A 27,489-nucleotide genomic window follows, 5' to 3' on the forward strand; every position below is an offset into this window, starting at 1 on the left:
CATCAATAGGAGCATACGGAGTGCAGTTTTCACTGGAGCACTCCACCAATTTCCTCGTACAGAGGAAGGCGGCTGCTGACGAAAGAGCCAATCAAATCTCCACACCATCATAATCAGACAGCGCATCTCAAATCCTCAATTCACCGCACACCGTTTTTTGAGAGGTTGCCATAGAAACCCTGCCGGGTTGTAGCGGCAGAAGAGGAGAGGAGATGAGAAGGGCTATCCCCCCCCCCACATCTTGTCCTCGCAGTCACTGTATTCTTCGTTCCTCTCCTTTGCCTTCTGCACAGACGAATGCACACACGCACACACAGGTTTGGCAATCGTTATTTATTCCCTGGTGATCGTAATGAGAACCATTTATGCAAATGTTATGGATGACTTAATCCACGTGTCCAAATGATTATATGTCATGTGTCATAGCGAAGATGAAAAATGAACTTCGTTGGGTGCCTTGACTTGGGACGGATCAGGTCAGGAATAGTATTCAAGGTTTGCACTAGCCTAGCCTGCAAATACTGTAAGTTCGTATGGCTGCTTCAAAATAGGTTCAAGTCACCATTTTGTTAGGTTAAAGGGTCTTTCTATTGGAAAAGGGACAAAATATCAATCCGTCAATGTTTAAAGAATCTGGCCCCTGCATTCTTCAAACCAAGTGTGTAATATTGTTTTCATGTAACAGCGTGCAACCACAGTCCTTATGTTAGTTATATTTCATTCATTTCATTGCATAAAGGTTCTCAGAGAAATCATTTGTTGTTTTATTGTCATGCAGGCCAGGTGTCTTCCTCCCTTCCTCCCTGTCTCTCCTTTGTCTCTCTCTCCTTGGTTGGAGGGTTACTCCGAGTCCATCAGCCTCTCTCTTCCCCCCTCTCTCAATCTCTCTCTCACCCTCTCTCCCTTTCTCTCTCTCACCCTCTCACCCTCTCTCTCTGCTGCTCTCCATTTCTCTCTCCTATCTCTCGTTCTCCCCTCTCTCTTTCCCCTTTCTCTCTCCTCACTTAACTCTCTCCCTCTCATCTGCTCTCTCACCCCCCTCTCTCTCTCCCTCCTTCTCTATCTGGGGTGTATTCAGAGTGAAGGACTAAAGGAGGAGTGGTTCGGGGCATTTACGTCTCTCTATACAGCGAGCACTCCTCCAGCCAACACTTACCACTCAGAGGGGAGCCTGTACTCTCTCCGCTCTCAAACGGTGACAAACGTCAGCCTCAGATGGAAAGATTTGGCTTTAGAGGAGAGGGGATGTATCTCTCTCTTACTCTCGGTCTCTCTCATGTAACTTTGCCACTGCCGTTTGATGGCTGCAAGGTTTGCATTGAAGGGCTTGCTGTCATGTGGACCACCAAGTCCCTAACCCGCCCTCAAGACTGCAAAAAGAAACATGTTATAAATCATGAGATATTATATTAGAATGAACACGGGTCAGAAGCATTGTCTTTAGAAGCTTGCTTTAAACTGTCTTTGATGATATTCGTATTATGACCTAATACACGATGCATCTCTCTTTCTCCAAAGTACTGTATGTTGTTGAATATATCAAAAGATATCAAGTGACATCAAAGATGCATGTTCCTCAGTGAGCTGTTTGCCTCTGTGTGTGTGTGTGTGTGTGTGTGTGTGTGTGTGTGTGTGTGTGTGTGTGTGTGTGTGTGTGTGTGTGTGTGTGTGTGTGTGTGTGTGTGTGTGTGTGTGTGTGTGTGTGTGTGTGTGTGTGTGTGTGTGTGTGTGTGTGTGTGTGTGTGTGTACACCTGCAGTAAATGAGCTTTGATGAAGATAGATCTGAACACAGATGACACATTCTTTTTTCAGTCATCAGTGGTCTTCAATGTCACTCGCGTGGTGTGCGTCATGGCGATGACGGTGGGTGCAGTACACCACTGCCCCCCAGTTACAGACCTAACACCTTATCATCCGTCTCTCATCTCTCTGAGGGCAAAGTCCACATCACAGACAGCGCTCTCTCTCTCTCTCTCTCTCTCTCTCTCCTCTCTCTCTCTCTCTCTCTCTCTCTCTCTCATCTCTCTCCTCTCTCTCTCTCTCGTCTCCTCTCCTCTCCCTCTCCTCTCTCTCTCTCTCTCTCTCTCTCTCTCTCTCTCTCTCTCTCTCCTCTCTCTCTCTCTCTCTCTCTCTCTCTCTCTCCCTCTCTCCCTCTCTCTCTCACACACACACACGCACACACATCCTTCAGAATATTAGCAAATTAGTCATTTGTGTACTGCGAACTAGGTAGCCTTCAAAAATGATCTTCCTCATGCAGAGTCAGGTGAGTGTGCATGAGAAGCCTTCACCAGACAGGCATGACTCAGAGGAAAGGCTTTCCATTGGCTTTCAACTTGATGATGCATCACTGAGGAAACTTACCCATAGACAGAAGAAAAAACGAAACAGAAAATCTCTCCAAATATGTATGCTCCTCCTAAAATGTGTCTTGGTGCTATTGCATTGGCCAGCATTTCTGCCAATCATTGTTTTCAACATCCCAGCTATTCCGCCTGGACAGCAAATGATAATCAAGAGGAAAATATGCAATGTGTGTTTCTTATATAACTCAAATTGTTTCATGTCTGCGGCAACCAAACTTCAGAACAGCCTGAATCAAATCAGTTGAAAAAAAACAGTCTTAAAATAGCAAAGTTTTGGCTTTGGCAGTTACAAGATCATCATTAACTGCAAGACACATGCTTCTGATAGCACCTAAAGACATGCCTCAGACAGTACGGTTCAGTTTCACTGAGCAGGTTTGGGTAGTGTTATTGTCATTTTGTAATCATCCTTGTAAGTGTGGTGTAACAAATATTGTAATCCCTCAGTTTGAGTCATGGGGGTACGTGTTACACACCTACAGTACCTACAAGAAAACAATTATTCGTACAAGAACAACTCAGTCGGAAAGTCAAGTGTTGCCTAAGGAGCTCGTAGGAAATGAACGAATGTGGCTGGTCACTCTATCACCCAGCTATCACCACTGGCCACGGAAGTGGAATCACAACGCAATATTAGTTAGAAATTCTGCAGTGTTTTGATCAGTGTTGCCCGATGTTACCATGTTTTTTTTTTACTCCATGAAAGAGAGAAAGAATATAGTACAGAACAAGTCAATTTCCTGTTGAGATGAGCTCCATGTTCCTCCAACCTGTACCGTAGAAAATGTCAACAGTATCGGCTGGGAGAGGTCACTTGTACAATCCCAGTGGTAATACGATTCATAAGACTCGCTGGGGATTAAATGCATGGAAGAAGCCCATTTATGAGAGGAATTGGCTCCGGATTTGTGGGGCTTAGGACACACCGGGGTGCATGTGTGTTCCGCACGAGCATGCACGCACACACATATCCATTTTGTATCCCCAAATTGAGGCTATAGTACGTTTTGACTCAAAGAGGAACAAATCACCTATGCATCCATCTGTGTGGCTGAAGTCGTGCCCGGGGCCGCCCAGCCTTCAGTGGAGTGTGCTGTGATTTGACAAGGCCGATGATGAGAGACACTGTAAATATCCGGCCCTCATGTGACTCACTGCATGGCCTCAAGGAATCCACTAAAGGTCCATGTTTCCTGAATTAAGTGACTTCATCCCTGCCCATGCATCTATCCCATTTTAGGGGATGGATGGATTCAGCTTTTTTTATTGAAGGTGTTGCATCGCACTCACACACTACACTTCTCAATCTGCTTCCGACAGGAGCACACCATACGCACATAGGCTACATGTGCATGTGCAGACATAGGCACACACACACACATGTAAGCACACACACATACTGTAAGCCCACATGCATGTACACACACGCACACTCACACGCGTAAGCGCTGGGACACGTCGGCGCACACATCACACACAAAGACAAACTCGTTGCGATCTCTGTCTTCAGCACACAAAGCGCTTGCTAGAACACGTGCACGCACACACACACACACGCAGGAGCATTGGCATTCACCCACAGCCTCTGGGCTCCGTCTCATCATGCACATCAGGTCTGACCATGACAACAGTCTCTGAACATACAGTACGTGTCTCCGTGATGGTTCACACGAAACAAAGGATGATTAGCATTCACTATCTGAACACGCACAAATGCATACACGCACACACGCAGTGTACTGGGCCGTGGTAAATGGACTAACATGATTTGGGCTAAATGGGCAGAAGGAGAAAATAAAATGTAGATGACATTTTGTGAATTGGATTACAAAATTGCATCTCCCCATTACTAAGACTCTCTTTTCAGACTGGCATTTTGGAGGTCAAAAACTGGAGGGAGCTAGAGCATTCCTTTGGTGAGAATCTGTAGCCCTTTCCTGCGGTCAATGACCAAAAGCTCTTTGGCCTCATGGTGGAATGTTATTAGCACGTTTCATAACTTCATCATCATTTTTGTATTGTTGATCCAGTGTTTCTATGTCAAACATTTTTGTTATATTTCAGTCTTCTGTGATGTATATAAAGTGTAATATTGGGATGCAAACTCAAGATTTGATACATTTCAACTCTATATGTGACATGGCGCAGGTGTGTTCTTTTGTTTAAACCCATAACCATGTGTGTGAGGTGTATAGGCCCACTTTTGTTCCGAAGTTGATTTGTTTAAGATGACCAAGAATCACTCTGATTTAGCCCACTGCGGTAAAAGGTTATATGAAGCCATTGATCTTTCCAAATCCTCCGAGAAATAATACTAACCTCCAACACTTTAATCCAATAAATGCTCATGAGAGAGTGTGATTTATTTATTTTTTAATGATGAAATGTAATGAAATGAAATCAAATGAAAATGGGGGTATCTATAACAAAGGGATATTTAAAGCATGTAGAAATACAATTTTAAAAAAAATAGAAGCTACCCACTGAACACAAAAGGTTTGAGTCATTTTGTTTCCAACGTAATTTGTCAATGTATTGTGAATCTACGCGAAAAATACTGTTGTTTTGAGGGTGGAATTTCAACCACTTGCACTATGTAGTTTTACTGTAATCTGAACTGGATGTCAGGTCATTTTGATGTGCTATTAAATGAAGCTGATTGATAACACATGAAGTTGTTGTAAAAATACAAAATATCTGATGGGATGTATTCCCATTTTAACTTTGTTGTGCTACTAAATGGTTAACAGTGCAATGATAACACAGTTCGATTTAAAAAATCATTGTTTTTCCATTGGAATTTGGTTGTGCTTTTAGACGGTTGAAAGCATAGATAACACATTGGAAATTCAACTAACTTTTGGCTGCCTTTTTGAGTGGGTAATAATCGGTTATAATCTCATTGATCAAAGATACAATTGCCTTCTTTCTCACATAGCCGAGACATAAATGAAAGAATATGTTCGTGTTAACTTATTATTCTCCAAGGTGTTAACCTCTCACTGACCATTGTGTTGCCCAATCAGGGACCGTCAATGAACCACACACTAACAGCCTCTCACATACACCCGCTTCATGTTGGTTTAAGGTATTCAAACCTGTGATCAAATCAAATCAAACTTTATTTGTCACATGCGCCGAATACAACAAGTGTAGACTTGTAGACTACCGTGAAATGCTTACTTATAAGCCCTTAACCAACAGTGAAGTTCAAGAATGGTTACGAAAATATTAGATACTAGACAATAATAGTAGATACTGACAATAATAATAGCAACTTTAATTTAAATGCACACGACACAAATGGAACACTGGATTTATTTATCTCCTTTATTCTAACAGCGTTATTTAACTGCAAGTTAATCCAGTGCTTGATATTGATTGTTACTCAGGCCTCATAATGTTCTGTGAGATCAAAATGAGGGGGTCAAAGGTCCCCAGCTGGCTCATTTGGTGTCCATGGTCATGTCACGTGAAATATGTCATGTGTCCGTATACACCATTGGCTCAATTTTATATTGATTTGAGGGGCAAATCAATTACTTCGATCAGTTAGGTGTTATTTGAATGGAGCTGTTTCTGTTTACACCGTGATTTCTGACAGAAACTCTCGTCAAACCCGGAGGCCCCCAACATGTAGGCATTACTCTCTCCCAAAAAATGCATCTGAGAGTACCAAAACACTTGAGATGAACCAGCGATCCCACATATGCAATTGCAAAAATACATATTTGAAAACATGACTGCAGTTGATTTTTTTTTATTATTTTTTTTTACCAGAAGGTCGATGGCAAATAGGCATGGCAAATAGGCATTTCCTGTACACACAGCTAACATCTAAACCGACACAGGTTCAATCCAGGTTTGCTAAATAATATAAACCCCCCCTTTCTGTGTTCACATGAACAGTGGCTCTGCGCCCAGTTAGAGGAGGAGAAGTCAGAGAGCCATCTACTCTACAGCACAGCGCTCTAGTATAGCGACAGACAGGGGAGCTCATGCAGTAACTCAGTGGGCCAGCTGATTAGTCAACCCGGGCTGAGACTGACTGTGACGACTGACTGATAGACATCTGGCCCAGCTCCAACAACCTAATTGCAGCAGGATCTTTAATTAAGCATCATGTGATGTTTAAGAAGCCCTACAGGCCCCACTGTGGACAGAGGTTCCACTCAGCCAGCTAATTCTAATGCTGGCCACGCTTCTGGCACTGTTGTGAACAGATCTAAGGTGACAGCCACAATAGGAGGGAGGGTGGGTTTTGGGGCGCAGATTTGTTTTTAAAAGGCCGTAAATCCGGACAATGTCCGTACATGTGTGTCCCATCAGCCAACGCAGTCACAGTGTTTATGCCATAGCATGTCTGGCGTGTGTGAATGGTATGTCAGCAAATATACGACTGTGTACAATGTACTTGACTGTACACCGTTTATGGTTTTTGTCACTGAACCCTTTCCCCACCCTCTAAACCCCCCACCATCTGCATTGACCTTTCCATTTGATTTTTGCACTGACTCGATGCACACTCACACACTCATTCGATGCACACTCTACACACTCACTCACAATGGCACTCCAACACTCACACTTCCTTTGCTCACACACACATAACACACACACACGCATTCATATTCACCATACGCACACGCACACACTCATATACAATCATCATATAGGCTGCTGCGACTCTTTTTTTAATCATATATCCTGATGCCTAGTCACCTTACCTCTATGCATATCTAACCAGGGGCATCTCGGACCCGCAAAAATCTGAGGGGGCACAAGTACGTGAGGATGGCGTGAGGGTGGTTGAGGAATTGAGCATTTTTCAAACACCTGAAACAGATAGAACAATCTAGAACAATAATCATTATGCTTAATTCTACGTGCAAATGACGTCTGTTTTTCCGCATATCGAAGCACACGTCTTGAGTTGTCTCTATCCTCTTGACTGTTTTTGTTTTTGTAAAGCAACTTAACATGCTGCTCCGCATCTCTGCTAAAATCTGTGTCAAAGGTTTGAAAGGAATGAGTCTTATTCTGTACATTTCGTTTTTTGCTCGCTTTTCTAAAGTCGACCAACCTTGCCAGCAGGCACGCCGGCTAAGATAGTTAGACAAGCTAGCTACTCTAACTTGATTGACAGCTTGAAATGGTTGGAAGCCTATCTGGGCTAGCTAAAGCCAACTTCAGAAAACTGCTAAGTGGCTAGTAGTAGAAAAATATATATTTGTGAAGTAACATGTTTTTTTTGTAATTGTATTTACTTGTAACAGGACAAATCTAATGGGGCACGTGCCCTTGTGTCCCCTACGGGGATGATGACTCTGTATCTAACCCTACAGTACCACTTCAATATCCCTGCACATTGTAAATATGGTATTGCTGACCCCTGAACTGACCCTGTACAGTATATAGATGAATTACTTTCTCGTGTCTTCTTATGTCTATTTCTTGTGTGTTTTTCTCAGACTTTTTTTATTTACAGTACCTACTACTGAAATGGATTACTGCATTGTTGTGAAAGAGCAAGCAGGAAAGGCGTTTCGCTGTACTTGTGCACGTGACAATAAAAACGTGAAACTTGAAACACCACTTCCTAATTACACAATTAAGGATAACCCTGACGACGCTGATCGTTTATTACATGTAAATGTGCTTCTCAAAGCTTTATGCAAAAGCCCTGAATTAGAAGTTTAGCTGGGGAATTTGTTCACAACGCTCCGGCCCATTCTTGTCAGAACTGGGAGGATTTGGCTGGTGGACCAGCTCGCTCAGCTTTTGAAGCTGATTCACCTTTTAAAACCATGACCAATATTTACCCCCACTATTTCGCGGGAAGAAAGGCAAAGAAATGGACAAGGTGCCAATCGTAAACACACAAAAATAGTATGTTGCCAAATAACTCAAAAACTGTAGACATAGACGTCGCTATCTAATTATGTCAGTAGTTAGTCAACCATTAGATGATACTGTAGGTCTGAGGCTCTCATGGGTGAGGTTATAACATCAACACACACACAGACTACAGCTATTAGGCCGGAGCCCATCGAGTCCCTGGTCCTGACAGCATCAAGATGGCAGCCACCAAAAAACAACATGGCTGCCGAAAACATGCTTGGTTGGCATTGCGATTGACAAGGTATTTGCTGCGCAACCTGCGTGTCCTTCACAGCCCCAGACATGGCTGCATGGTGCAAGTCAGGCAGGCAGGCTGCAGGAGCGAGCCATCCAGGCAGTCAGTCAGTTTCCATAGTGATGCACGTGAATAGGGGAGATTCGCAGGGGCAGTGTGGAGCGGAGAGATTAGAGGCTTTCTGTTTAAAAAAACGACATTTTCAGACAGCTCAACGTCTCTGCTCCTCCATATAGCTCCTACACTCTTAGAAAAAAGGGTTCCAAAGGGGTACTTTGACTCTTCCCACAGGAGAAGCCTTTTTGGTTCAAGGTAAAACCCTTTTTGGTTCCAGGAAGAACTCTTTCATGTTCCATGTCAAACTGTCTGTGTTCCCATGTGGCTCAGTTGGAAGAGCGTGGTGCTTGCAATGCCAGGGTTGTGGGTTCAATTCCCACAGGGGACCTGTATGAGTAAGAGCATCTGCAAAATGAAAGGGTTTACCTTAGGGGACAGCCGAAGAACCATTTTAGTTTCTAGATAGCACCATTTTCTTCGAAGAATGTGGGGCTTCGTAATGATGGTGAGTGTATTTGGAGGTGATGATGACCCCTCGTCGCTCTCCCGCCTCTCCCTCTTCCTGCCTCACAGTAAGAGGTGGATGTTATGATACTGCAGTTGTCATCTTACGGTTTTCTGTAACCATGTCACCCAGAATTCAACCATCTTGTATTGTTTTTGAAAGCAGGCAAACTATAATTGAAACTCATTATCATTAAAATTGTCGAAGGTAAGAAACAGAATACAAAGTACTATCAAAATAGGTATTGGTAGCAGTAGTAGTAGTAGTAGTAGTAACAGTAACAGTAATGGTAGTCAGTATTGACAGCAGTAGAAATGTTATTATAAATAATTACTATTATTACAACCACATACTGTGTATACTTTCTGTACCATTAGCACTGTTAAGTAGAAATTGTGCACCAATATTTCCTTTCAAATGCCTGTTATATTAAATGAAGTGCCCTTTAATATAGACCTAGCCTGGTCTCATAGACTAAACATAACATAGTAAATGTAAATACGAGACACTCAAATTAGTATGATATGTTACGTTTGGTAGGGTTACATAAAACAGAAGGTTACTTACAGCAAAAAATGAACTTTGGGTGGTTGGTCAGGGTAGATGTGTTGGTGTATAAAGCGAATGTCTAGCAACCCAAATTCACCACGGACAACTTTAACAACGTTGAAACTAATTAGCATATTAGCTAACACCTTCCCCTAACCCTAACCTTAGCCCTTTAATATTAACCCTAACCTTAACCCTAACCTTAACCCCTAACCCTAACCCTTGCCTACCTAACATTAGCTTTAGCCACCTAGCCAACTATCTAATATTAGCCACAACAAATTGGAATTCATAACATATGACCAAGGCGCCGGAGGGTTTGGCAGGCGTTTTACGGGCTCCTAACGAATTGTGCTATTTTGTGTGTTTTTTTTCTCGCATTGTTTGTAACTCATTTTAAGCATAATGTTTATGGTACCGTCTCTTGTGACCGAAAAGAGCTTCTGATATCAGAACAGGAATTACTCACCTCAAACTGGACAAAGATTTGTTCTTTAATGAGTCTGATGTGAAGGATATAGGCCCAAATCCCTGTCATTTGCATGAAGAAAATAAGAGAATACAGTGGGCACAATTTGTCAGCGAGTGGGTAACCCGCCTCTACCATCCGTTCTATTGGCAAACATGCAATTTCTGGAGAATAAACTGGATGAGCTCCGTCCAAGACTATCCTACCGACGGGACATTAAAAACTGTAATATCTTATGTTTCACCGAGTCTTGGCTGAGTGACGACACGGATAATATACAGTTGGTTGTGTTTTCCGTGCATTGGCAGGACAGAACAGCTATGTCCAGTAAGACTAGGGGTGGGGGTGTGTGTCTATTTGTCAATAATAGACACACACGGTGGTAGGCCTGATCACCGACACTGACGATAAAGCCTATAGGGTGGAGGTAAGACACCTGACAGTGTGGTGCAATGGACATCCACCTCTCCCTCAACGTGAGCAAGACAAAGGAGATGATCATGGACTACAGGAAAAGGAGGGCCGAACACGCTCCCATTCACATCAACAGGGCTGTAGTTGAGCGGTTTGAGAGTTTCAAGTTCCTTGGTGTCCACATCACCAACAAATTATCATGGTCCAAACACACCAAGAAAGTTGTGAAGAGGGCATGACAATGCCTTTTCCCCCTCAGGAGACTGAAAAGATTTTGCATGGGTTCCCAGATCCTCAAAAAGTTACACAGCTGCACCATTGAGAGCATCCTAACCAGTTGCATCACCGCCTGCTACAGAGGGTAGTGCGTACGGCCCAGTACATCGCTGCGGCCAAGCTTCCTGCCATCCAGGACTTATATACTAAGCGGTGTCAGAGGAAGGCCCAAAAAATGGTCAAAGATTCCAGTCACCCAAGTCATAGACGGTTCTCTCTGCTCCCGTTCGGCAAGCAGTACCGGAGCGCCATGTCTAGGTCCAAAAGGCTCCTTAACAGCTTCTACCCCCAAGCCACAAGTATGCTGAACAATTAATCAAATGGCCACCCAGACTATTTGCATTTGCATTTACACTGATGCTACTCACTGCTTATTATCTATGCATAGTCACTCTACCCTTACCTACATGTACAAATTACCTCAACTAACCTGTACCCCCGCACATTGACTCGGTACCGGTACCCCCTGTATATAGCCTCATTATTGTTATTTTATTGTGTTACTTTTTTGTGTACTTTAGTTGAGTTATCAAATATTTCCTTAACTTTATTTTCTTAAAAATGCATTGTTGGTTAAGGGCTTGTAAGAATTTCACAGCACCTGTTGTATTCGGTGCATGTGACAAATACAATTTGATTTTCTTTTATTTGATTGCACGTTTTGTAAATTCGTAACATATTGTATGAATTGCAATTTGTAACATATCATCACTGGCGTACTGGAAATCCCCCATAGGGTTCTGGGTGGATGAGTGGGTGTATAACATGAACCCAAAGGTTGCGAGTTCAAATCTCATCATGGACTACTTTAGCTAATTAGCAACTTTTCAACTGCTTACTACTATTTAGCTACTTTGCAACTACTTAGCATGTTAGCTTCCCCTAACCGTAACAATTTTATCTAACCCTTCCCCTAACCCTAACCTTAACCTTAACCTTTTAGTCCTAAACTTAACGCTATACCTTAACCCTAACCCCTAACCCCTAATCCTAACCCCTAGCTAGAATTCGTAACATATAATACATTTTTCATATTCGTAACATGTAGTACGTTGTGAAAATTCTTAACATATTGTACGTTTTGCAAATTTGAAACATATAAAAACGATTGTAATTCATAACATATCATACAAAATGGGTCATGGACATCCACAAATGAATACATACCATACGAACCCTAACATATCATAACATATCGAGTCACTCAGATTTACATACAGAACAATACGAAATGCTGAGACCAGGTTGCAGTTGGCATATTCAGTATAGAAAACAGTGGGGCCCGCAACCTGGACCTACAGGCTGTGATAAAAACATTTGCACACAAAAAAAGGGAGGACTTCAGAAGACCAGGGGAGTCTCTCAAGCTGGATTTGATTTAATTGACCTTGAATATTGCAGCCCATTTATGTAGGCTATTAGCCAGACAAAACCCGCTAAGCTCAACAATAAATAGTGGCTGAATTTATCCTCAAAACTAGTGTTTTGAGGGTGGACTGACTGTATTATTTGGCTTTAATAGACTGGTTTTATACACAATAACAATAACTTTAAAACGTGAGGACGGGTCATGTCACGCAGGTTCAAGTAGCTATAGGGTAGTTGTATCTTTTTTTAAAGTAATTACATTATTGCCATTAGCCAGCAGTCTAAAAATGGCAGTATTGCGATGCGACACCGTGTATAGCTTCATGAAATGTTAGGCTTAACATGAGAAGAATTACAACCAAATAGGCCTACCAATAAACAAAGCTATACATTCCCTGGCACCACAGAAAGCCTATTATCGATTTTGATAGACAACTCGCAATTTCAGCACCATGGACAGCGATCGTTAGTCTATACTTTGTAAGTGATTGTCTAGTGACAAATGAATACATACCATATGTATTGGAGTGTTCCGGATTTATGTTTATTATATGTCTATCCCTCAGTCCAGGTTGATAGACCACATGGAACATTTTATACATCTGATTTTATGAATAAAGACTTGCTAGCATTTTGGACAGGTCCCTCATGTTTTTCCGACTTATATGAAGATATTAACCCACTTAACCACAAAATGTCCTTAAGTTTTCAGCATCATTATAAATTCCTACTCTTAGAAAATAGGTGCTATCCAGAACCTAAAAGGGTTCTTTGTCTGTCCCCATAGGAGAACCGTTTGAAGAACCTTTTTTGGTTCCAGGTAGAACCCTACTGGGTTCCATGTATAACCCTTTCCCCAGAGGGTTCTACATGGAATCAGGGACAGCTGTCTATCGTTGTCTCTGATTGAGAACCATACTTAGGTAGCCCTTTTCCCTCCTTTCTTTGTGGGAAGTTAACTTTGTTTGTGGCACATAGCCCTTACGCTTCAAGGTTGTTTCGTATTGTTTATTGTTTTGTTGACGTCACCTAAATAAAGGAATATGTACACTAACCACGCTGCGCGTGGTAGGAGGGACTCATGGACTTGGGAGGAAATTGTGGACGGTAAAGGACCCTGGAGGCAGGCTGGGGAATATCGCCGTCCCAAGGAGGAGCTGGAGGCAGCAAAGGCGGAACGGCACCGTTACAAGGGAACACGGCTAGCAAGGAAGCCCGAAAGGCAGCCCCAATATTGTTTGGGAGGGGGCACACGGGGAGATTGGCGGAGTCGGGTTATAGACCTGAGCCAACTCCCCGTGCTTACCGTGGCGAGCGTCGTACTGGTCAGGCACCGTGTTATGCGGTGGAGTGCACGGTGTCTCCAGTGCGCGTTCACAGCCCGGTGCGATACATCCTAGCTCCCCGCATCTGCCGGGCTAGGGTGAGCATCCAGCCAGGACGGGTTGTGCCATCCCTGCTCTCCAGACCTCCAGTGCGCCTCCTCGGCCCAGTATATCCTGCGCCGGCTCTGCACACGGTGTCTCCGGTACGTCTGCACAGCCCAGTGCGTCCTGTGCCAGCGCCCTGCATTTGCAGGGTGAAGATAACCACCCAGCCAGGACAGGTTGTGCAGGCTCTAAGCTCGAGACCTCCAGTACGCCTCCACGGCCCAGTGTATCCGGTGCCTCTGCCAAGGACAAGGCCTCCTGTATGTCTCTCCAGCCTGGTGAGTCCTGTGCCTGAGCCCAGAACTAAGCCTCCTGTATGTCTCCCCAGCCTGGTGAGCCCTGTGGCAGTTCCACGTACCAGACTGCCCATACGTCTACTCACTCCAGTGATGATCCATGGCAAGAAGCCTCCAGTGATGATCCATGGCACGAAGCCTCCAGTGATGATCCATGGCACGAAACCTCCAGTGATGATCCATGGCACGAAGCCTCCAGTGATGATCCATGGCACAAAGCCTCCAGTGATGATCCATGGCAAGAAGCCTCCAGTGATGATCCATGGCACGAAGCGTCCAGTGATGATCCATGGCAAGAAGCCTCCAGTGAGGATCCATGGCACAAAGCCTCCAGTGAGGAGTCATGGCACGAAGCATCCAGCGACGGTCTCCAGTCCGGAGCCTCCAGCAATGGTCTCCAGTCCGGAGCCTCCAGCGACGGTCTCCAGTCCGGAGCCTCCAGCGACGTTCTCCAGTCCGGAGCCTCCAGCGACGTTCTCCAGTCCGGCGCCTCCAGCGACGAGGGTGCCAAGTCCGGGGCCCGCAACGAGGGTGCCCAGTCCGGGGCCCGCAGCGAGGGTGCCCAGACCGGGGCCCGCAACGAGGGTGCCCAGTCCGGGGTCGGCGACGAGGGTCCCCGCACCAGAGGTGTCACCAAAGTGATGTGAGCCAGGGGTGGAGCGGGGTCTGCATCCCGCACCTGAGCCACCACCACGGATAGATGCCCACCCAGACCCTCCCTTATAGGTTCAGGTTTTGCGGCCGGAGTCCGCACCTTTGGGGGGAGTACTGTCACGCCCTGACCTTAGAGAGCCTTTTTATGTCTCATTTTGGTTTGGTCAGGGTGTGATTTGGGGTGGGTATTCTATGTTCTTTAGTTCTATTATTTATATTTATATGTTTTGGCCGGGTAGGGTTCTCAATCAGGGACAGTTGTCTATCGTTGTCTCTGATTGAGAACCATACTTAGGTATCCCTTTTTCCCACCTGTCTTTGTGGGAAGTTAACTTTGTTTGTGGCACCTTTAGCCCTTTAGCTTCACGGTTTGTTTCGTATTGTTTATTGTTTTTGTTGGCGTCACCTAAATAAAGGAATATGTACGCTCACTACGCTGCGCTTTGGTCTACTTCATTCGACGGCCGTGACATTTGATATTTGTCCATTATTTTAAGGTCAGCCCTGTTACGTGAACTCAACTTTCATTTTAATACGATGAAACTATCCCTTTAAAAAATGTTTTTGGGGAAAATAAACATTGATCATCAAATCATAGCGTAAAAGCAGGTGAGTTAGTTCTACTCTTCTTGGCCATTTGCTGGTGTTTGGTGGTGGAAAACTGAGCTGGTTGAGCATAACACGTCAACCCTGTTACCCACAGATAAACAGGCTAGAAATGTTTTACCAATTACATTTTTGGGGGGGTTGAAGCTTGCATTCAATTGCCCCTACCTGTTGCATACAACAAGCTTCCATTCCCCTGTCACAGGGAGTTATGGCAGATTTCAAGTAACTGTCCAGTGTTTCCACATTTCTATGAAATATAACCAATAATTAATTACAATATGAGTGAAATAGTTTTCCTTACAAAATGGTTTAATTACAGCGCCTTCAGAAAGTATTCTCAACTCCTTGAATTGTTCCACATTTGTTGTGTTACTGCCTGAATTTAAAATAAATTACATTTATATTTTGTGTCACTGGCATACACACAATAACGTCAAAGTAGAATTATGTTTTTAGACATTTTTACAAATGTATTATAAATGAAAAAAATGGTCTTGTGTCAATAAGTATTCAACCCCTTTGTTATGGCAAGCCTAAATAAGTTCAGGAATAAAAATGTTCCAAAGCATGCATCCTGTTTGTAATGGTACTAAAGTAAAAACAGCAAAAAAATGCTAAAAAATTACTTAATGTCCTGAATACAAAGTGCTATGTTTGGGGCAAATCCAACACAACATATCACTGAGTACCACTCTTCATATATTCAAGCATGGTGGTGGCGCCATCATGTTATGGGTATGCTTGTCATCGGCAAGGACTAGGGATTTTTTTGCTTGTTGATAAAAATAAACAAAATAGAGCTATTGTAAGCACAGGCAAAATCCTGGAGGAAAACTGGGTTCAGTCTGCTTTCCAACAGACACTGGGAGACAAATTCACCTTTCAGCAGGACAACAACCTAAAGCACAAGGTCAAATATACACTGGAGTTGCTTAACAACACGACATTGTATGTTCCTGAGTGGCCTAGTTACAGTTTTGACTTAAATTGGCTTGAAAATCTATGGCAAGACTTGAAAATGGCTGTCCAGCAACGATCAACAACTATTGAAGAATATTGTGCAAATATTGTACAATCCAGGTTTGCAAAGCACTTAGAGATTTTCCCAGAAAGACTCACAGCTGTGTGCACTGCCAAAGGTGATTCTAACATGTCTCAGGGGGTTGAATACTTATGTAATCAAGATATATTAGTGTTTTATTAACATTTTATATTTTGACACATTTTATTATTATTATTCCACTTTGACATTACAGAGTATTTTGTGTAGAGCACTGGGGGAAAAAAAGACAATTAAATCCATTTTAATCCCACCTTGTAACACAGCACAATGTGAAAATAGACAAGGGGTGTGAATACTTTCTGAAGGCACTGTAAGTATTTAAAAATATATATATATTAAAAAATAACAGATTGGTGTGCGCATAAACCGGTCATAAAAAAATATTCCTGACAAGTATCGGCTGATTGGCCAGCTCAGCCAATGACCCAACGTGACATCACGTTATATGAGGAAAGAGCAAGCATTTTTTAAACAGTCTGTTGGAGATTTGAGGTGGTGGTTTTTCACTAATTCATGCTTTTGCCACAGATTTGAGTACAGGGCAAGTCAACAGCATTATTTGAATATGAGTTATTTGGATAACAGCATATCAGCCTTTAAAAGGGAGATTTTCACAGGACAGTTCCTTTATGAGGAAGACTTCAACCCTGTTAAGGTTAACCCTGTTACTTGAATTGCCACCCTTTATAGTCATTTTTCTAAATTGAACCTCTGGAGATAGGAAAACATGTTTTTTTATTAACTTGAACATGTTCTCTTTAAGATTATGTACAAAAATAAATAACCAAATTACACTACCCAAAAAGCACCCTATTGGTTTAATGACCCAATAGTAGTAGTAGTAGTAGTAGTAGTAGTAGTAGTAGTAGTAGTAGTAGTCATAGTAACCTCATCCCCAGGTTAGATTGCTGGTGCAGAGAGCCGGCTGGCGGGTGAGATTATAGTAGTAGCAGTAGGAGTAGTATAATGGGAAGTGCAAATATGGAAGTAGTAGTGATTGGCAGCTGAGGTGACTTTAGTAGTCGGCGGCAGCAGAGCTTTATAAAAAGTTGCAGTGATTAGTATATTAAGTAAGTAAGCATCAAAACAAGTATTACTATTGATATTGTTAGCATGGTATTAGTAATATTTCATTGGACGGTAAAGTCAGTTACATGATTCATTCAGTCTTTGAAGCACATTTGAATTTTGAAGGATTTCTGGGTGCCTATTTTTCCTCACCCTCAGAAGCCTAATCTTGGGCATTAATGGAGTTTGGGCATTAGTAGCGCAGAAATCCCACAAGAGAGAGGCACATAAGAAGAGGGAGACTGAGACCGATTATGCTGTTGCCTAGCAACACATGTACAAAATTTGAAGCGATTTAGTGTAATACTGTTTTTTCATGGAGGTCATATGTTTACTAAACCCACATAAATGTGTGCTGGCTGTCAGGACTTCTAAACTCAGGGGTCTATCTCATTGTTACTACTGTACATTGATACGCCGATGACCACAACGTGAAACATCGTACTCACCTTTTAAATGTCTTACGTCGCATATTTGTTGAGGCAGGCATTATGCTTATTTTTGATTATTTGACAAATGTTGCGTCAAAATGCTTATCAACAGAAAAAAAAGCAGCCAGTATTTCTGCAGCAGAGGGATTTTGCTCATTTGCATTTAAGGTGAAATCAGAGCCAAGAAACACCGAATTGAGTGAGAGAACAGGCTCCACAAATCTGATTGAAGCTCCCCTCGATACTCCCTGAATATGATTGGCCAACCTATAAGCTAAAGCCTATAAGAAAGCTTTTTAGTTTGCATAAAACTGCCTTCAGCAGCTCTATGTTTTCTTATGTGCGTGCGTGCGTGCGTGCGTGCGTGCGTGCGTGCACGTGTGGTGAGACGGAGCTGCTGAGGCATCCACTTAGCACCAATTTAGGTCATCCTAAACAAATGCTTTACTGGAGGAGGCACAGACAAATGGGACCATGGCTTCTCTTCTTGAGGAGATTTCATTTTCTTAGCATGTTTACTGGGGTATATCACCCCAGGATGTTCCTATTTAGTCATTGCTTGTTATATTTAATGATTAAAGTGACAATGTACACATATTGTACATATTCCATTTACAGCCTTGTTGTATGTGCTGAGACCAGTTCAATGGAAGATTTTCCTGAGCAATGTTTTTCCCGGGTCCTCATTTTGTGCCAAAATGTTAAGCTCTTCTACCTTCTCCATTTTAACTTTCAAAAACTTCATCAACTGAAATGCGTGTACATTTTTGGCAGCACAGATAAAAACAAGTCGTCAACAATATGAATAAAATATTTGGATTGCTTAGGATTAACATACTAATGACTAATCATCATAGTAATCAGCTCGTTTGTGACCTCGAATGTCAGATTGTTGGAAGTAGTGGGCTGAAGAGTGATTTAGAGATGCTCTAATCTCACATAAAGTACAGAACAATTAAACACAGATGTGAATGTAAGGTTGTGCAAGGAATATGCAAGGTGCAACATGCAACATATATTTTGTTATACTGTTGTCATTATCATGTGAAGGAATTATGTGACAGCATAGGAGTTACTGTATGTATGTCCACAACTGAGGGATCAAATCTAACATTTGCCTTTAAATATAAAAGAAAAACATTTTCAACAAGCTTTGTTTTTCATATAATGAGAATAGCATTCACACGATTACAGATGAAACCATTTTCAATGTATCAGTATTCAAATTCAATATGTCTTCGTTTTTCATATTTATTCATTTCCAAAGGTTAACTTTGTCAGTTGCATGGTCTTATTATTGACTTATTCAATGTATTCAAAGAGAGAAACCTTAGCTATATTTCCAAATCCTTTATCTTTGCGTTTTAATAATAAGATGTTTATTATTTGGTGGAATTTAATTGCCATTCTCCATTTTCACAGATTCATGCAGTAGGTCCATACATTAATATCAATGTTACATTATGTTTCACCCAAATATAATAAGCAAACCCGTATGAAAAATGTTTGATATTGGGAGCTTGGCAATATCATAGTACCATCATCTTACTATGAGTCAATTTGCAATAAATACTATCTGGAAATTATTTCCTTTTTTTGCCATTAGATCATCAACTTATTTTTCACAATTCCATTTTCAATTCAGTTCCAATATTTAACTCAAATTGTAACATATAGTGTGTATTTGCTTGCTGCAAAATACAATTACTATCCCAATATGGATACGTCATAAAATGGAAAAGATAAGAATTGGAGATATCTGTAAGCAATATAGGAATATGTTAGTTTCGCACATTCCTTCCATTGAAATTGACCTGAACACACTGTTCACAGACTTGTCATTTGGAATTCTCCGTGAGCTAGGAAGACACAGAAGACCTCATGATGTTGGCAGTGATCAATCACCGAAGATGATCACATGAACCGCTATGAAGCCAGTACATGTAAGGGCACTGCATATAATCTCCAGCTAATGGAACACGCATGGGGATTCATAGAGTGGAACCACACGGCCATGCAGCCTAGTGAAAGTGGATTGCTCAGGGTTCGGAGAATGAAAACCATGGAGTTCAGAGGAACGAAAAGCCAATGGGTTCAGAGATCAGCAGAGAGAGCAGGCGTGACACCAGTGTCACCAGCCGTTGACTTGTCTCTGTGTTGCATCAGCAGGTGTGTAGATGTGTGTCATGTTTAAAACGCCATGTCCAGAGGGATGGCAACCCAGATGGGATTTTAAATGCTGCATTTAATGTGGTATCATTTAGTGGGTTAGTTCACCCCTCATTGGTTTACCATCTGCTGCCCTCTCAGCCGCTCTGCTCTCACTGTCTGAGTAGGATGGGAACATTCACACTGTACTGTACTCTACTGCCAAAATGCCCCTGATATTACTGGGAATTCACTTCTAGGAATGGACTGTATTTGTATTCACCACACTTTACACAACTAAGTAAAATGTATCTCAAAATCAAGTGTCTCACAAATGTGTCTCACAATTTTTGAGTATGGATCAAATATAGACATTTTAAGCTATTCAAGGTAGTATTATGACAAAATAAAATAACAAAGTGTCATATTTTGCTTCTTTGTTTAGTAAAAAATATGTTGTGGGCAATGCCCTAGCAAAAGTTCACGACAAAACTGCTTGGTAAAAAAAACTACTTAGACCTGGTATGCTTCAACGGAGTTGTAATAAGATATAGCTAGCTGTCAACCACAATCTCATCAATTATACAGTGTAAATTCCCCCCCCCCCCCCCCCCCCCCAAAACTTTTGGCACTGACCTGATATGGAAAACAACATCTATAAAAAAAAACGAACTTTATCTATGTATGATGATAAAATGTTCCTCTTATTTCAGAATACTTTCAATACAGTTTTTATCCTGCATCAAAGTCAGATAATATTGTTATATACTTACCACTGAAGTCAAAACTTGTTTTGTTTTTTTAGAAGTCCATAGAGGGTAATGTTGCATTCTTTTTTGCCTTGCATTCGTCTGGTTTCTCGAGTGAGACAAAATACAACAAAACATTTCAAAACAAAATAATTCAGCTAACACTCCGTTAGGCTTCCATGTGTCCACTTTTACGACAACCCCATCTGTAAAATCTCCTGCAGCTTGAATTCTACGGCTTGAAGCAACATATTTACTAGAATTTGTGAGTTAAATTATTCTCTATTTGGTGAGTTGATTCCTCTCACATCAGCCTTTTCATTTCTGGAGACGGTGGGCTAAAAGACGATTACAGGCAGAGTTAGACAATCAGCCAGTGCCCCCTCCCTTTATTGACAGGCTCCCTTATCACACTTGCCAGAAAGCAGACAGCCACCAACTGGCCTCACCTTCCAAATTATGCCAGTTTGGAATTGTTAATCGTGCATTGACTGCCCTCGATATGCTTGCATTTAACACCCCAAGATGACATTTGATTTGAGGAGGGTCGGGGTGTATTGGATGACATATTTGGGGTCTTGAGGCAGGCTGGGAATGAGGTGTTTAGAATTTTCCTTAATTTGAAGACCGTGACAGGTCGAGGGGAAAAAACAGTGCAACACATACGTGTGTTCAAGTTAGGGGGTGAAAACAATATTATCTTATTATAGTGTAAAATAAGGTGGCCAATATGTTAATGAGCCCCTCTACACATCGTCGGTGGCAGAGAGCACAGCTTTATTGTAAGTAAGTCAATTTAGTTATTTGATGTGTGTGTGAATTACAATTGCGTGAATTGTTCATTGTAAGTGATCGGAGAAAGCCATGTTCCCTTAAGTCAACGAAGTCTTACCACTGCTTTAGACCTACTCAAGATTTCCCAAACAGTGAAAACACGTAAAAAAAAAAACATGAAATATTGAGAAAACATGCAGTGCGATGTCAGTTGTGGATGTGTAGACTACACGGAGGAGGAGGGGGGCGACTTTCAGATGACATTGACGCTATGTAGATGGGAGATGAGAATTGCGCTCCCCTGAACGTTTCTGGTTGTTGATGTTAGACAGTTGCACAAGGCGAAGCGGCTGCTTCTCGTGTTGATTCAGCCACCTCGTCAGCACCTAGCCGCTGGACAGCTCCCTGCAGCCGGGTACGTGCGCGCTCTCCTCTAAAACACTTTTGGCGCTTGTTCCAAGTCTTTTAATGGAAAGACAATATCTTTATGTTCCAAGTAAAACTGGAAGTTTACAACTTCAGGGGGAATCTACGGATACCTCGTTTCGAGATTTGTGGCAGGCAGCACATCGTCGGTGGCAGAGAGCACAGCTTTATTGTAAGTAAATTGAGTTTTTTGATGTGTGTGTGAATTACAATTGCGTGTATTGTTCATTGTAAGTGATAATGACGGTGATTAAACCCGTATAGCTGAACGTGGCAGTATGGAACGTTGCTAACCATAAAGACGTTAGACCATGTCTTATAGCCAATTAAATACAACATATGGCACTCCTGGTTAATTGAATAGTTCATAAAACGATGTAAATGTCTTGCCATATAGAAGTGCGTTTGGTTTTCTACTCATCGACTAGAATGGAATACTATTGGTGCAACCTGATGCGTAAAGCTTTATGCTTTGGGCATTCCTTTGTCTCCAATGCAATTGTGATCCAGTTTGGTTGAGACATTGCTGTAGGTTTTCCTGTCCACTAAAACCAGCACATAGGTAATTAGTAAGCGTATATGCACGTGTCAATTGCATGGTGTAATTGTTGCTCTCTCATATTGGATCTGCATATGTCATTCTCGAATGTTGCGTTTTGCGCGTGAGCTGGATGGCTTGGATTCGTAACAATGTCAGAAAGTTTTTATCGTTGCAAATAATCATGCATTCGGTGATGTGCATAGGCCTACTCGACAATTGACTGTATTTCAATTGCAAATTGTGTTGATTTGATTTGTAAGAATATTGGGGAAGAGAGAAGTAGACTACAGCCTAATCAATCTACGCACAACCAAAACGTCTGCGTTGCTTTATGGGGAAAAAAAGTCCTGTGCCGTCATTGATGTGCCATCATTGTTTTTTTATAGCATTGTTGTGTCTCAGACTCTGCATTGCATGTATTTGGTGAGACGGTTATTAGTGTCTTGAGTGGAGTCGATGGAAAACATCTGACTTTAAAAATGCTTTTTAAATTAAGTAGCTTACAATTAGCTTGAACAGTCAAGCTACATACAATGCCTGTAAATGGCAGCTGTTTGTAATTCACTCATTGGATTCGTTCTTAAATTACATTCTCATTCTGGAGCCAATCAATTGTAAATGTCATCATGTTGTCTAATGCATTTTCCAATTTGAGTGCGCTCTCAAAAACCGACCAATTACTCTATTCACCGATTCCAGGTTAACGGCAACTGACGAGCGGTGTCCCCATAGCCGTCACCTGCTTCCAGACATTTGGTTCAAAGGTTTTGGGTCAAAAACCGCGAAACTGCTGTCTGCGTGGACTGGTGCTGAAGCTTCGCGTTCCAAGGCCAGGACCACTACAAATCGAGAGACATGGCGACGAACGGCACCAAAACGGATGGACAAGTAACAGAACTTAACGAAGTGGCAACTAATGACAAACCCAAGTCACTGGACGTGAAAAGCGACCAGACGAAAAAGGATCTTCCCGAAAGAGAAACCTGGGGAGGGAGATTCGATTTCCTTCTGTCGTGTGTAGGTTATGCAATTGGACTCGGAAACGTATGGAGATTTCCATATCTCTGTGGAAAAAACGGTGGAGGTAAACACGATTTAAAAAAAAAAGTCATATAACGTAAGTTCATTTCACTACTCAGTAGGTGCTTCGTCCATTCCGAGCACTAATTATTATGTGAAACGAAGAGTGAATATGTCCCTCGTGTAAGAGCTCAGACATGCATTATTGTTATCCTAATTGAATGATGCCAATTAGCTTCTACATTCCATTGCATGTGTGTGTGGTTTTATTCTGACATTTATATTTGGTTTGATTTGCTTGTGTCTATGCAGGAGCCTTCTTGATCCCCTATTTTTTGACACTCATATTCGCTGGGATGCCGCTGTTCCTGCTTGAGACCGCTCTTGGTCAATACACCTCAATTGGTGGGCTTGGAGTCTGGAAACTGGCTCCCGTGTTCAAAGGTATACATTCTACTCATGCGATGCTCTTACTGTATCTTCTACGGTCATTTTTTTTGGTATCTTAAATCAAATTCCTAATTGTCAGCTGGCCCACTTGTGCATCCTATCTTTATTGTGTGATATGCTAATCATGGCCATAACCAGGAAAGAGAGAGAGTTCTGCTGTAATTCACCCTGAATATGCTGGAGAGTTAGGAGCATGCACAGACATGTCATCGATTTCCATCTCATAGGTGTTGGCCTTGCGGCAGCTGTCCTGTCCTTCTGGCTTAACATTTACTACATTGTCATCATCGCCTGGGCCATATACTATCTCTACAACTCCTTTACCTCTGTAAGTGCCACCATTTTACCTCCTACAAGCCACATGGGGATGACTGGAGATTGCAGCATCCTCGTTAATATCATGTGAGATCGCTCATTGTGTCAAGGAGGAAAACAGGCATTAATCCTTCTTGTTTTTCAGGAACTTCCATGGAGCTCGTGTGGCAATTCATGGAACACAGACAAATGTTACTCAAACTACAGTATTGTCGATAACACCAATCTTACCAGCGCGGTGATGGAGTTTTGGGAGTAAGACATCGACTGCCTGTTTTTTTTTTGTCTGTCGCTTCAGCACAGCATTACAGTACCCTGCATGCCTGCTTGAGAAGTATAAAAGGAATGTCCCTTTGCTGCAAAGCATTCTGCCAGTGTGTATAATGGTCTTATTGTTGCTTTTAGGCGCAACATGCATCAAATGACCGATGGCTTGGAAAAACCAGGGCAGATCCGAGCGCCACTGGCAATAACACTGGCCATCGCTTGGGTCCTGGTGTACTTCTGTATCTGGAAAGGGGTGAGCTGGACTGGCAAGGTAAGAGACTGGTTTCGCAAGGCAGATTTAGGTGTATGTAAAAGCTCTCTGGCATCCAATGTGTGACAGTGATGCAATATTAATCGTTGTCATGTATTTATTTTTTTGTACCTTTATTTAACCAGATAAGACCCATTGAGGTTAAAAACCTATTTTGCGAGGGCGACCTGGTTACGAAGGCAAAACATGGAAATAACAGCGGGTGCATAAAATATTACAGAAAACTACAAAAAAAAACACAAACGACAGAAGTGTCACAAATGACAGATACAATTGAAGAATAAAAACAACTGTAGCTATCCCAAACAGTGTTGTCGATCAGAGTCATATCACCTTCATCAATCATTTATATTGCTCTGATTATTGTCCAGATTGATATTGGAATGAGAGGGTATACATCAAACATTCAGTATTCATGTTCAGGCTCATGGTGCCTTCTCTCACGGGGGGGGGGGGGGGGGGGGGGGGGGGGGGTGATGATAGGAGTAAGAGCAACAAGCCCTCTAAAATCCGGTTTTGTCCTTTCCTCTCCCACCTCAGTTGGAGCCAGTTCACTCCCTATTGGTGCTACATTTCGGAAATCTAATCTGTCACGTGACCATAGCAAATAACATTTGTTGTGGTGGCAAAACGCTCCACCCACCTACGTCCTTTGCTCTAGAATCTCATACGGGGTATCATGTAAGCATAGCGAGATGGTGCCGGATCAAATTGAAGCCTCAATGAATCTCTTTACTAGATTTCTGTTGATTTATTTTCTTATTTTTGTCGCTGCTCTCCGTGTGAGAGTTTGGAGGACAAGAAATCCATTGGTTTTCCCCTCGAGTGAATAGGCCTTTGTTGAAGCAGAGACTGAATTGCAAATGTATGAACTCGATGGTTAACATGTGTTGGCGTGCATTCCTTTGCTGCTGATGATGACTCGTTGGTTACACTTTCCAGGTTGTGTACTTCTCGGCCACGTACCCCTATTTCATGCTATTCATTCTGTTCTGCCGTGGAGTGACTCTACCTGGAGCTATGGATGGCATTCGCTTCTATATCACCCCTAACTTTGAGAAACTAAAAGAATCTGAGGTAATGAATGAACTTACCATTCTATGTGAGATAAATACTGGCATGTGAATCAACCGTTTTTCAGCCTCCTTTGTCAAACGGCTAAATGGTTATTTCCCCTTGACAGGTATGGCTGGATGCTGCTACTCAGATATTTTTCTCCTACGGTTTGGGACTGGGCTCACTGATAGCTCTTGGGAGCTATAACCCTTTTAATAATAATGTTTACAGGTAAGATGGAGGTAGGCTTCTATTAAATGGAAAGATCATGTATGAGGCAAGACTTGAAAAGGCAACCATTAGACCAGTATACCTTAACGCAGGGGTCGGCAATTTATATTAGGATTTTAGTTTTGGGTCCAAAAAAAAGGATAAAAATCACCAGAAATTCAGCTAAAATGTTGTTTAATTGAGGAAATCTGTTCCCAAGTACTCCCACACACAAAAAAAAGAGACATATGTGATCGTGTCTCAATGGAATCAAGGTATGAAATTATTATTATTTTCAAATACAATCTATTTCTAGGCTGAGTTGTGGTCAATTTCCAGTGTAGAGATTATTATGTTCCGGCACCCCGACCATCCGCTCCGAGGTCCCACGGCTGAATTATATTTGCCTACCTCTGCCTCAACAGTATATGTGGACCTTGCTATTAGCCATTTACAACGAGAAGCTTAGATGAACATTATTACAATCAATACAGGGATTCAGTCTAATACGGGGCCATTTATACAGCTTTGGATGTGCATTGCATAAATAAAAGACGATTAGACAAAGATTTCACATCCTCCCCAAGCAGCCCATTCTTTGTCCTAGGTCCCACAAATTGCTCATCAGTTATATAATCATGCAGCCTCAACTTGCATTTATTTCAATTGACTTGTTGTTACTTGTTGTTGCTTATTAGCGGCCCGATATTATTTAGTTATATTTAGCTATATCATGCAATTTGGTTTGTAAATAAGGGTTGATTCTTTGGAAAACTCTTCTTTGCAAATAGGAGCTTGGTATCCATTAAAAATGAGCATTGCTTTATTTCATATTTAGGTATTACTGTGATATTAAACCTCTTCGGATAAAGGAACATTGTTCCCCATTGGAATGTTGCACAAAAACACATTTCATATTGTTTTACTATCTCATTGCACACCTTTTGTGGCCAACATCAATATATTATTAAGCAGGGATATGTTTTCAACTCAGCAATAATAAGGAATAAGCTCTCTCTCTCCTGAGAAAGGCCTTTTTAGGAATCCATGATGATGCTACAGAAGAGATGACAGATCACCATAAGCTCTGTGACAACAGGACTTTTTCATGTTTCCTCTCCACAGAGACTCTATCATAGTGTGCTGCATCAACTCCTTCACCAGCATGTTTGCTGGCTTTGTCATCTTCTCTATTGTGGGCTTCATGGCGAACGTGACTAAGAGGCCCATAGAAGAAGTTGCAGCTTCAGGTAAACCCAATGCTCCCTCTGTAATTGCACCATCAGCGCACAATAGGGGCTGTCTATTCTGACTTCTGCTCGCAGCAGTCTAAGTCTAATATTACACCTCTGCTTCTACCTCAATCCACACAGAGAAACGCAGCCGTGAGAAACTGTGAGCCAATGTGTTGTGTTGTGTGTTTGGTATGCAGGTCCAGGCCTGGCTTTCCTGGCCTACCCCGAGGCTGTGACCCAGCTGCCTGTCTCCCCTCTCTGGGCTATCCTGTTCTTCTCCATGCTGCTGATGCTGGGGATTGACAGTCAGGTAAGGCTGTTTTCATAGGCTGCTC

General features: G+C 42.2%; 2 protein-coding genes across 5 annotated transcripts in view; one reads left to right on the top strand and one right to left on the bottom strand.

Moving 5' to 3' along the window:
- LOC129830400 (troponin C, slow skeletal and cardiac muscles) overlaps positions 1-20,932 on the bottom strand; it is a 33,547-nt gene extending 12,615 nt beyond the window's left edge. Inside the window, exon 1 of the mRNA XM_055892952.1 lies at positions 20,614-20,932. Coding sequence (XP_055748927.1) covers positions 20,614-20,727 — 114 coding nt within the window. The 5' untranslated portion in view covers positions 20,728-20,932. The remainder of the gene's footprint in view (positions 1-20,613) is intronic.
- The window catches only part of LOC129830399 (sodium- and chloride-dependent GABA transporter 1-like), a 40,590-nt gene that overhangs the window by 4,461 nt on the left and 8,640 nt on the right, over positions 1-27,489 (top strand). Inside the window, exons 1-11 of one of the 4 annotated variants that reach the window (XM_055892947.1) lie at positions 21,462-21,778; positions 21,886-21,961; positions 23,030-23,414; positions 23,663-23,794; positions 24,028-24,128; positions 24,261-24,370; positions 24,521-24,653; positions 25,596-25,730; positions 25,837-25,940; positions 27,045-27,169; positions 27,352-27,464. In XM_055892947.1, the coding sequence (XP_055748922.1) occupies positions 23,186-23,414; positions 23,663-23,794; positions 24,028-24,128; positions 24,261-24,370; positions 24,521-24,653; positions 25,596-25,730; positions 25,837-25,940; positions 27,045-27,169; positions 27,352-27,464 (1,182 nt within the window). In that variant the 5' untranslated portion in view covers positions 21,462-21,778; positions 21,886-21,961; positions 23,030-23,185. Of the gene's footprint in view, positions 1-21,053; positions 21,372-21,461; positions 21,779-21,885; positions 21,962-22,256; positions 22,352-23,029; positions 23,415-23,662; positions 23,795-24,027; positions 24,129-24,260; positions 24,371-24,520; positions 24,654-25,595; positions 25,731-25,836; positions 25,941-27,044; positions 27,170-27,351; positions 27,465-27,489 lie in introns of those variants that run through there. The other 3 variants (XM_055892951.1, XM_055892950.1, XM_055892949.1) reach the window with 3 other exon arrangements.

Source organism: Salvelinus fontinalis, chromosome 31 (assembly GCF_029448725.1).
Source record: "Salvelinus fontinalis isolate EN_2023a chromosome 31, ASM2944872v1, whole genome shotgun sequence".
In the NCBI taxonomy this organism is placed as follows: Eukaryota; Metazoa; Chordata; class Actinopteri; order Salmoniformes; family Salmonidae; genus Salvelinus; species Salvelinus fontinalis.